The following is a 12,415-nucleotide window of genomic DNA, read 5'->3' as shown; positions in this document are numbered from 1 at the left end:
ATGCCTCAACGAGGTCTTTTGCCTGGCTTTTCAACGTTTCCGTCCATTGAGTCTAGTCCTTTCTGCCAGACTGGTCATCATATTTCAGATGAGAGGTCTGGTCCCTGCCACCCATGCTGTGCATGGTGTGGCAAGGGGCCTGTAGGGCTACGACACAGGAAGCATCCATAAGAGTTACTCCACTGTCTCCAGCGACCAGTTCTCGAGTGATTATAACTCAGACGTCTTACTCTTACACATTTGTAGATAACAGTCAACCAATCAGTGGTATATGCACACAAGCAACAGTTACCTCATCGGCTCTTGCATCATTCTCTCTTTCTGAAGCAGCTACATGTTTTCCCACCTCTTAGGCCTCTAAACGTGTGCCTTATATGATGCTCTGCTAGCACACTAACTGCTGCCGTCCTCAAGTCCTTACATGCAAAATCATACAGATCATTACTGAAGGAGGCCCTAGAGTTAACTTCTCTTTTTGAGGGGATTTTCAAGTTTACTGCCCTGCTTCCATTTCGCAAGAGCTGCCGTTTCACCTCTTGTGGTTTTCCTTTAAAGGTGTGTGTGTGGGGGAGGGGGGGATGTTGTTCGAGCTTCAGATTTCACAATCACACATCATGTTAACTATTATATGAGAAGCAGTGCATGAGGGGGGCTCAAGGGACAACGGAAAGGAAAAGGAGTGCAGATTGTATGGGGTACTTCAAAGACAGTATTTTGTAAAATGCCCATGTTTTAAGACCTTCAGAAGAGTGTCTGTATTTGTCTGAGGAAGTATTTAAACATCCCAGGTGAAATCCGACAGACACCTAACCATACCCGACGAAAGCTCCTGTACCCAACTATTTACTAAATAATACATTTATTAGGGGGAGTAAAACACCCCAAACACCCACCTGAACCTACGACTCTAGTGTGAGTAAGTCAATCAGTCTGGCATCCATTTCCAAATGGCTGTCCTCTGTAGAGTATTCAAGGTAAACACAAAAGCTGCCTGAATTGGGGAGTGAGGGGAGGTAAAGATGGGGGGTAAATAGTCTTCAAGAGGGAGACAATGATTCTAAAAGCTAGAAGACATGTTTATTGCAATACATTGTCCAGGGATCGTCTGTACCCAGGGATCCTATTTGCAGAACGGATCACTGACATAATATAGAATGCCAAAATATCGACCCACCAAAATATCGAGGTAAAAATATAGAATACCAAAATATCGACCTCCTATCTCCAAACAGGTAAGCACAAAAATATCGAATCAAACATATCGATGTAAAAAATATAGTTAGTCAAAATATCGAATTTTTTTAAATGCTTTAAATTAATTAAAAATTAATGAAATAATAAATATAATTAACTTAAATATACTTAAAATACTTAGATAACCTTAAAATTACTAAATAATTAATGTAAGTAAAAAAAACATACAAATTGAATTGTTAATACATATATATATATATATATATATATATATATATATATATAAACGTAATATTAATTTAAAAAATTACAATATTTTTACCGTAGGATAGCGGAAAGGGTAAAATGTACTATTACCACTCCAGTGAATGCAACAGTAGGGAAAGCGTTGGATAGCGTAGGGGTAAAACTTACTATTCCCACTCCAGAGAGTGCAACAGTAGGGAAAGTGTTGGATAGCGTAGGGGTAAAAATTACTATTCCAACTCCAGAGAGAGCAACAGTAGGGAAAGCGCTGGATAGCGTAGGGGTAGAAATTACTATTCCCACTCCAGAGAGTGCAACAGTAGGGAAAGCGTTGGATAGCGTAGGGGTAAAAATTACTATTCCCACTCCAGAGAGTGCAACAGTAGGGAACGCGTTGGATAGCGTAGAGGTAAAAATTACTATTCCCACTCCAGAGAGTGCAACAGTAGGGAAAGCGTTGGATAGCGTAGGGGTAAAAATTATTATTCCAACTCCAGAGAGTGCAACAGTAGGGAAAGCGTTGGATAGCGTAGGGGTAAAAATTACTATTCCAACTCCAGAGAGTGCAACAGTAGGGAAAGCGCTGGATAGCGTAGAGGTAAAAATTACTATTCCCACTCCAGAGAGTGCAACAGTAGGGAAAGCATTGGATAGCAGGAGGGTAAAAATTACTATTCCGACTCCAGTGAGTGCAACAGTAGGAAAAGTAAATACTTCATATATAAATAAAAATAAAATAAATATTAATACCAATTACAAATTAATTAAAATACTTAACACTTTTATATAATATATTAATTAATCAATTAAAAATACAAATAAAAACTAATTAATAAAAATAGTTACCTACTAATACAAATTATTTACCAATTAACAAAAAATTAATTAACAATTAAAAAATAATTAAATATTTGATAAAATTAATAAAAAAGAATTTAAAAATAGAATTACTTACAATTAAATTACTCCCCACCCTATTCCCCTATAAACCCACAACCCACAACAGAAACTAAATTAATAAAATTAACATAATTATCAATTAATAAAATAATTAAAATGAATTACCCATTATATTTTAATTAATTACCAATAATTAATAATTAATTAACAATTAATTCAAAATAAATACAAATAAATAAATTAACATGTTTACTTATTTATCATTCAATAACTTCCCACCCTACTCCCCTATAAACCTACAACCCCGCTACAGAAAATAAATTACAAAAATTAACATATTTATCAATTAATCAATTAATTTAAATTAATGACCAATTATATTTTAATTAATTACCAATTAATAATTAATTAACAAGTAATTCAAACTAATTACCAATAAATAAATTAACATATTTAATTAATTATAATTAAATTACTTTCCACCCTATTCCCCTATAAACCCACAACCCGCTACAGAAAATAAATTACTGAAATTAACATAATTATCAAATAATTAAAAATAATTACCAATTATATTTTAATTAATTGCCAATTAATAATTTATTAACAATTAATTCAAAATAAATACCAATAAATACATTAACATATTTAATTAATTATAATTAAATTACTTCCCACCCTATTCCCCTATAAACCCACAACCCGTTACAGAATTATATTACGCAAAAATTAAATACCATAAAAATAATTAATTAATATAAATAATAAAATAAATATACACTTTTCAAACATATACTAACATAAAAACACTTTAAAAATTGATATTAACTTACTTACCTCAAATTCGATATATTTGTAGTCTATATTCTGTCCATTCTATATTTTTGTAGTCTATATTCTGTCTATTCGATATTATGTCTATTCTATATTTTTTAATTCAATATTAATGCTATCCTATTCGATATTTTTGTAGTCTATATTCTGTCCAGTCGATATTGTGTCCATTCTATATTTTTTTTTTAACTCTTTTTATTATATAAAAATAAAACAAACAATCAAGGCAAAAGGAGCATTACAATACAGGCGCGTTTCTGAGCGGGAAGGAAAAGGCAATAACATCTCAATGCAGGTCAATCAACGAAAATCCGAGGGGGGGGCATAATCGGGGGAAAAAGACACAAGATTCTAAAACATGTAAATTAGAACAAATCATGGAATGTCGGATCAGGGAGAGTGTGGGGCAACAGGGACATTAGGAAGGGGTGGTGTGCATATGTCTCCTCTGTAGGAGTTCCATTGACTCCAAATGTTACCCCATTTTTTGGGCCTACCACGCGCCACATATTCCGTCTTCTCTCGAAACATACACCAATCCATGTTCTCCTTCCACACCGAGACCGACGGCGGGCGGGGAGCCCCCCACAACTGCGCAATGTCTCGTTTCGCAATCATGTTGGCCAGGGTCGCCCATCGCGTCTGAGCCACGTCATAGTCATTCGGTTCCCATACATTCAGCAGACACCGCCTAGCTTCCGGTTGTATCTCGACTCCCGTGACCTCTTTCATGACCGCATGCACTCTACTCCAAAATGTAGCAACCTCCGGACATTCCCAAATGATGTGAAGGAAAGTAGCAAGTTGACCACAACCACGGATACATAACCCATCAACAGAATAACCCATTTGAATCAGTCGCGGGCCAGTAACATACACACGGTGCAAGATCTTGAGTTGAACTAGTCGAAGACGGGCCGGTATCGCGACCTCCTTGGGTGAGGAAATCGCGGACTGCCAGTCCTCATCATCTAATATTAAACCGTCTCTGGTCCAGACCTCCCTTAAGTGCGTTAACAGGTCCGACCTATCATTAATTAATTTCTTATAAATCAAAGAAATTGTGCTATCGGGCACATATCCGTCAAGTATCCGATCCTCCAACGGGGAAGATTCCGGAATAACGGTCCCAATGGGGAAAACAGAGTCGAACGCGTGACGAATCTGTAAATAGCGAAAAAATTCCCGATCACTCAGTTCATATTCCGCTTTCAAGGCCTCGAAAGTCTTAATCCTATCCTTAACCCAGAGATCGCCCACTCTACTGATACCAATCATATCCCATTTCCCAAAGCCTTTCGTCCTCCATAAACTTCCCAACTTGCAAGAATCGTATAAGGGGGTCGCTCGGGTTAGTCTATCGCTCCACCCCATTGCCGAATTCGCACAATTCCACACCTGCACCGCGATCTTGGTAGGTCCAGTAAGCGTTCGGATCGCCAATCTAGAGTATAGTGCCCTAATATAATTCCCACCCGGTAACAGCCACCTATCCATCTCAAATGCAGGATCTAAACCCGGACCATACATACCGTGATTGATTGCACTCAGTTGCGAGGCCCAGTAGTAACGCCTGATATCGGGAAGAGCAATACCGCCGTCATACCAGGGAAGTGTAAGTTTAGGGAGGGCGATACGGGCACGCCCATCCCAAATCAGCTGTCTTTGTAGACTCTCCACTTCCCGGAAGTATTTTGCCGGAACTGCGTCAAACGTATTCTGGAGCGCGTATAAAAACCGCGGTAAAGACATCATCTTAAAAAGGGTAGCTCGCCCGAGGGGGGACAGAGGAAGGCCGCGCCAGCCCACCACGTCAGAACGCAATCGTTGTAGCGGAGGGAGTAAATTACGTTCATATCTGGCCACGGGGTCTAAAGTGATAAAAATTCCCAAATATTTGAAACCCTCTTGTGTAACCTGTATTGGACACCCACGCGGCAATGCAGGGGCGCCACCCGCGAGTACGTATATACAGGACTTGGACCAGTTAATCATGAGGCCAGAATTGCGTCCGAAGGAAATCAACACATCAAACAGCACGTTTAACGACTTTTGGGGCGAAGTGAGGTACAACAGAATATCGTCCGTATTGAGCGATATGCGATCCTCAAACTCAGGGGTCCACTGTATACCCCTCATCGATGGTTCCCAGCGTAACCATGCAGTCAGGGGCTCCAGGGCAAGCGCAAAGAGGAGGGAAGACAACGGACATCCCTGCCGAGTACCCCTTCCCAGAGCGAAGGGACTGGATACCCGACCATTGACCACTACCTGCGCCAACGGTGCCTCATAGAGAAGTTTCACCCAGCTAATAAAGCCAGGAACAAAGCCGAATTTCGCAAGAGCGGCCCACAAATACGACCATTCCACAGTGTCAAAAGCCATCATGGCGTCAAGGGAGACCAAGATGGCCGACTCCAAAAGATATGGGGCTCTCGCGAGAGCGTCGTGTAGGCGTCTCAAATTCAGTGCTGTATTACGGCGCGGGATGAATCCGGACTGGTCCGGGTGAATCAAGTCCCTAATCACAGTGATAAGACGGTTAGCTAGTACCTTAGCGAGGATCTTCGGCTCCGCATTAAGAAGCGATATGGGTCTGTAGGACGCACAACAAGCCCGTGGCTTCCCCTCTTTGTGAATCACTACTATCGATGCAAGACGTTGATCGTAAGGGAGGGAGCCAGCATCCCTCGATTCTAAGAACATACCGCGGAGATATGGTGCAATCCTATCTGGACGCAACTTGTATAACTCAATAGGGAGACCATTGGGACCCATAGCTTTCCCCGATCGAAGAGAGCGTATGGCAAGAGCTATCTCATCCACTGAAAGTGGCGCATCCAGCAGCTCCCTGTCTGAGTCCGATAGGCACGGCAGCGAAATATCTCTCAACAACTGGTGAGAGTCTTCTTCGGGCCTAATAGACACTGGAGAATAAACCTCCCGAAAATGATCAGCGAAGCACTCAACTATCTCAACCGGGTCAGTCACACGCATTCCATCAGGCCTCTCAATAATCTGAACCACACGACTCGCTCGGTCCTTTCTATCCAACCAGGCAATCAATTTCCCAGCCTTGTCCCCACATCATACAGCCGCCCCTGTAGCTCCCTACTCATGAGTTTAGCGGCATCAGTCACTAGGGCCCTATAATCAGACTGTTTGAGACTGAGGACATGAAGTTTATCTCGGGTGACTTCCAACTCTCCTTCCAGTTCAGTAATATCAGCCTCAAGTCGGACCACCGCCTCATTCCTGCTCTTTTTAGCACCAGCAATCAATGATAAGGCATGTCCACGAAGGACCGTCTTAAACGCTTCCCATAATGAGACAGAAGAAGACACCGATCCCTCATTCTCAGGAAAGTAGTGATCATGAGATTTAACAAGTTCAGCACGGGTCTTGGGGTTGTGGAGATACCAGGGGTTAATCGGAGCCACTCGACCCCCAGTGCCCGGATTAATGTCCATATGAAGCCATACGGGAGAGTGATCCGAAATCCCCCTAGCTAAGTGTCTGATCTCCTTTATCAATGAGGCCTGTGCTGCCGGCATCAGAACATAGTCCAACCTGGATAGGCTACCATGGGCACCTGAGTGGAAGGTAAACTGTGTCCGACCCGGGTGCATCACCCTCCAACAATCAATCAAGCCCAGCGTTTCCAGGAATCCACTCAACCATGATTGGGACCGTGCAAGATCCCAGTGGGGATGGTGGTCCTCTACCTCAGAAACAACAGAATTAAAATCTCCGCCTACGTTCAAATTACAGTCAGGAAGTCCCAGAACCACCCTCCCCAAATCAGCAAAGGTCGAAGACTGCAAACCAGGGGGGACGTATACAGAAAGCAGCGTGATGGTCTTCCCCTCCCACCTACCAGTGAGGACAGCATAACGCCCTCTATCGTCACACATTACATTGTCAAACTCCAGGGGAAGGGAGTTTCGAACAAGAATACCCACCCCCCCCTTGAACCGGAGGTGAAACCAGCGTGGGCAGCAAGGTGGTATCCCCGCCTATTCATAGCATGACAAGTGTTCCCAATCAGATGTGTTTCCTGCAATAACACTACATCAGGAGAGAAACGTTTCAAGTATTGGAACACCACACCCCGTTTTATCCTGTCCCCCAATCCACTAACATTCTAACATAGAAGTCTCAACCCCCCACACTCGAAACGGTAGCGGAGCCCTCCCCACCCGCAGCGCAGCACCCAAATCAAATAGTAGATCAATACGTTGCCTTGAAAAAGAACCAAAACACACCCCAAACACTCCCCACCCTCCCCCCACAATCCCAAAAAACGAACACCCCCCACCCTGCACCCCTGCGTTAGACTCACAAGCCACCCCAACTTGCAGTGTGCCTGTCGCCCTAACATAGAACTAATATACAAGAAGAAACCCAGAGGAGGAAAGAGTCCCACCCCCCACCACCCCTAGTTGCACACATAAGTCTTAGAAATACAGGAGACGTCAAACCACAGTGACATATCGTAAACAGTGTTAGAAACTCAGGAGCTTCCGCTCATTCTTGGTCAGGTTGGCCACCCTCAGCTCCGCCGAAGTGTTCCGTGCGATCTCGTCGTTCAGGCAAGGAATCAAGCCAGTCACTCACTCTGTCAGGGCAATCAAAGAAAAATGTCCGGTCCTCGTATTCAATCCGTAGTCGGGTCGGGAAAAGCATCGCATATTTCAGTCCCATGTCCCTCAGTCTCCGCTTCACTCCTTGGAACTCCATCCTCTGTTTCTGAACAGATTGTGTGAAGTCCGGGTAGAAGCTCACAGTGGTATTCTCGAACTTCACCGGGCCACCCGTTCGCGATGCTTGCAGGATAGCGTCTCTATCCCTGAAATAGAAGATTCTAGCAATAATCGGACGTGCTGGAGCACCGGTTTTAGGCTGACCACCCGGAACTCTATGTGCACGTTCCACGGCAAAGAATTTGCTGAGGCCTTTAGGAGCAAGATGCGTGAGGATGAGGTCTTCAACAAGGAGATCCGTGGAAGAGGCTGTGGAATTTTCCGGAACACCAATGATGCGCACGTTATTGCGTCTCGCCCGGCTTTCAAAATCCTCCAGTTGACGATTAAAGAGGTCATTAGAGATCCGGAGATTACGCACCTCCGATTGTAGGTCAGCGACATCCGTAGTGAGGCTGGAAGTCTTTAAGTCCAAGGATTTTACCTTTTCGTTGGTCTTGGACAAATCCATTCTGATAATATTGACGTCAATGGCCACTGTGTCGAGCTTGAGGGCGATGGCTTCATACTGTTGATCCATAGAAGTCTTCATACCAGTGATGGCGCCCATGACGTCTTGCAATGTAAGATCAGCCAACATGGCGGGGTCTTCGGTCACTTCACCCCGATTCCTATTCGCCCCTCCGGGTGACACCTTAGGCTGGGTGTAGCGGTCCATGACGTTCGTTTGAATGGTACCACCTCGGAGAGGAGCCATGGTTTTTCGTTTCTCGCTGTCGGGTTTGCCCGCCATATCGGGCGGCAAGCCCCCAGGAAGCGCCCTGGACCTGGTAAAAATGGTTTGTGCGTTTTCCACCAATATTACCAAAAGCAAGCTAGCGGGCATACGGCATAAACCACAGACAGGCCGTCGTAGGCTTACAGTGAGAACCCAGGGTCCGGGCACGACACGGGCTATTGCGACAGGATAGAGATGCGAGAGGGTGAAGACCCAAAAACGAAACCGAAAGTCAACTCGGGGCAGCAACCAAGACTCCGCAAGCCGTTGCTGTTGAATTACAGCCGGGGCACTCAGACCACTCGAGGCCCGGAAGAGTCCATGGGGCAGGCCACAAAAGTTCAAAACATCATAAGTTCGGTTCCCGGAGTCCAAATCGGTTTCTGAAAACAGCTAGTATGTCAGCTGGGTTGCGCCTTCAATAGCCCGTCGATGTTGGCAGGATAATATTCAGGATAAATGCGGGAGGTGGCGAGGGTCTCGGGAGCCCTGGGCTCACGCGGCCATCATGGATGCGCGCGTAGCTCCTCCCTCCATTCTATATTTTTTAATCGATATTAATGCAAATCGATATTAAAAACTCGATATTTTGACTGTATACCTGGCAGAACATAGGTATCCTTCATCAGCCATAGATTCATGCATCATCATGCTGTGTCTTGCCACTCAAAGAGACAACACAGGTGCACCTGCAAGGTCAGGCAAAGCATGGTTCTTCAGCCAACCTCTCTGTGACCAATCTAGGTATGGAATGTTCATTAATGAGGAGGTTTGATGAGCTCTTAATTAGTAAGGCCACTGCCACCAATAAGGAGTCGTTTAGGTGACATCTATTGGCTATGCAAGTTCCTTAATAAGAATGCTTTAGCATTAGACAAAGTGGAGCTTGATTAGTAGGAGAAGACAGCAGTCAGCTTACCTCGGCTGCAAAAAGCATGTGAGTGCTCATGTTGTCATTGAGGAGCTCGTCAGGGAACTTCATCTGGTATTCCCGCCTGTGGAGCTGCTGCGGGATGCACTGCTCCGAGATCTGCGCAATCAGTGTCAGCATCCGCTCCTGGAAGCAAAAGGAGGAGAGGCAGGTGTTCAAGCAACGCAAGATGTGTGGATTAAAGACATGAGGGACAACAGCGAGAGAGCTCACTGATAACCTCCTCCAGGTACAACCACTATCAGCACGGCCCGCTCCCAACTTCAGGAACAATCTGTACAGTGCCCAAGCACATTAATGGCACTAATGGCTGAATGCGCCTTCCGCCTACCTCTGGTCCAAAATATAGCAGCAAGGCCTACACACAAACATCAACATGGCTCTCTATGCACCTTACAGGCAGGCTGACACACAGCCATGGCACAATGGGACTCACTCAACTCCCTCATAGAACAAGCGTTCCTTTGATGGCTGCTTCCTCCCCCCCTCAAAGCAAACCTGCTTCTGGCCAGACATAGGCAGGCTCTTCTCATGCTTGTCTTCATAAGGCACACACCTGGGTCGAATGCAGTTGATTCAGCAGCGACAGGTAATGCTGAGGGTCCTTCTGCATCTCCAAGCAGTGCAGCGCAGAAACCACCCGCGTCACATCCTCGTCAGCATAGAAAAACTGAGCCAGGAGCCTGGTGTCAGTCCTCTGAAAAGCAATGGTAGAGTATTCAGTGCAAGTATAACAGCACAACCACGTGCTCACTAGAACAAACATGAAGGCAGCTGCCCTTTAGTCTGCACGTGTGCGTCTACAGACCAAGCCATCAATTAAGCATCAACATTTGCAGAAAAAGAGACAGAAACAATGCGTGCACATTTATGTCTAACTTTGCGGTAATGCCAGGTTGTGATAATACTATTAACTATTAATGAATTATGGTATAAAAGCAAAATGTCCAACAGTCTGCAAATGACTTTGTTATTGGGGGTGATGCTCATTTCACCCAAATAGCAATGCCGCACAGCTCCACTGTACATAAACAGCAGAATGCAGCCCTGAAAAAGCTTCCACTGATGCCCTAAAACATTATTGTAACTATTTAGAGGTATCTTTTTCCATGTTTTTGATGCCACTACAGGCCTTATAACAACGTCCCTGATATCATCCCGTAACTCCTCCCCAGAGTTCTCAATACTCTGGGGAGACCTTAAATACATGGCATCATCTTCAGGACAAGAATATAAATCATGTTTGTCTTGGAATTAAATAACAATTGCCTTTTATACATGGCGGGTATTCTGTTATGGGACCTGGAATCCAATCCAATCTGTAAAGACGACTTTGGGCAGTGAGAACCCCTTCACAAGCGGGTCTGTGTCGCGAGATCCCGCGTTTCTCTCCGAGACCGTCTGAATCGCGGCTCGTTCTGTGCCGATAGCACGATCGCGGTAAACGGCATCTCAGGCGGGGATCTTGTCCTGAAGATGATGCCATGTATTTAAGGTTTCGGCATCGAAACGTCGTCGACACATTAGTACCGTATGTACCTAAAATGTTCGTAAATGCTTTGTACAATGGTGCTCAAAAACGCAATCAAGTCTGTTCACTGATTACAAGTATACAGACCGCCTTGTTCGCTCTTGCCTGAATTTTGTTGTTTTGTCTTGTTCACTGTGGGTCACGGGTCGTGCCCTCTTGACATTACTGTACGATTAATTTCTAATTGTGTACATTTATCAAATAAATTCCTGTTCGGCTGGACAAAGGACATACTAACTATTTAGTGTATGTCTATTCTTACTGAGGTTCTGTGGTTTTCGACTCCGCATCGTATCTAGCTCGGCCCATAATTATTATTATTATTTATTTTTTGTAGAGCGCGTAGTCACCCGGAGGTATCCCAGCGCTAAAAGATCCTATCTCCTAAGTTGGGAGGAACAAGGGAGAAGAAGAGGAAGGGGAGGGGGGGCAAAGAAGATCAGGGTTAAGGACATGCCAGTTTCAGTGAGGAAAAAGGTGAGTTTTGAGCCGCTTCCTGAAGCGGAGATATTGTGGTTCGAGTCGCAGGTCGCGGGGGAGTGAGTTCCAGAGTCGTGCAGTATGGACTGAGAAACGTCTTCCTCCTGACCGGGCTTTCTTGAATCTGGGGATAGTGATGAAGTTTTCCGTGTCCGATCGGAGGGTTCTTGAGGATTTGTAGGATGTGATGAGTTTCCTAAGAACAGGGTGGCCTTGATTTTGTAGTAATTTGTGAGCTAGACACAGGGCCTTGAATTTGACCCGCTCCCTTATGGGAAGCCAGTGGAGGAGTTTAAGGGCCGGTTTGGCCGAAGCTCTGGCAGGGGTCTTTGTGAGAATCCGGGCCGCAGTGTTCTGGATTCTCTGGAGCTTGTTCAGCGTCGCTTCGGGGGCGCCCAGGTAGATCACATTGCTGTAATCAAGCCTCGAAAGTATTAGGCCTTGAATTAGCAGCCTTTGGGAGTTGGTGGGCAAGAGGGGCAGAACTTTCCTTAACGATTTCAGGAGCCCGAAACAAGTCCCGGCTACTTTCTTTGCCTGCACGGTGAACGAGAGGTCTGTGTCGAGCCACACACCCAGACTTTTTACTTCTTCTTTAGGTTCAGGGGGAGGGCCCAGACAAGCTGGCCAGATATTCGAGGAGAGTGTGAGTCCTTTCGGGCCGAAGAGCAAAACCTCCGTTTTCGAACCATTTAGTTTTAGGGCTGAGGTGTTCATCCAGCATTGGACCTGCGACAGACAGTTATATAAGTCTGCTGGTTGTTGTCTGGGGTGAGATAATGATACAACTAATTGTGTATCGTCAGCGTAACTGACGA

The 12,415-nt window shown here is 44.8% G+C and overlaps 1 protein-coding gene across 2 annotated transcripts in view; it reads right to left on the bottom strand.

Annotated features, from left to right (window-relative positions):
• Positions 1 to 12,415, bottom strand: part of LOC144768810 (uncharacterized) — a 163,034-nt gene that overhangs the window by 121,247 nt on the left and 29,372 nt on the right. For both annotated transcript variants that reach the window (XR_013598632.1, XM_078652770.1), the window contains exons 2-3: positions 10,143 to 10,283; positions 9,575 to 9,712 (exon numbers count right to left, since the gene is read on the bottom strand). Coding sequence is in view for 1 of the 2 variants with exons in the window: in XM_078652770.1 (XP_078508896.1) it covers positions 9,575 to 9,712; positions 10,143 to 10,283 (279 nt within the window). In the remaining variant the exon portion in view is untranslated. The remainder of the gene's footprint in view (positions 1 to 9,574; positions 9,713 to 10,142; positions 10,284 to 12,415) is intronic.

Source organism: Lissotriton helveticus, chromosome 7 (genome assembly GCF_964261635.1).
Source record: "Lissotriton helveticus chromosome 7, aLisHel1.1, whole genome shotgun sequence".
NCBI classification, from domain to species: domain Eukaryota; kingdom Metazoa; phylum Chordata; class Amphibia; order Caudata; family Salamandridae; genus Lissotriton; species Lissotriton helveticus.
This window is presented reverse-complemented; position numbering and strand designations above follow the sequence as displayed.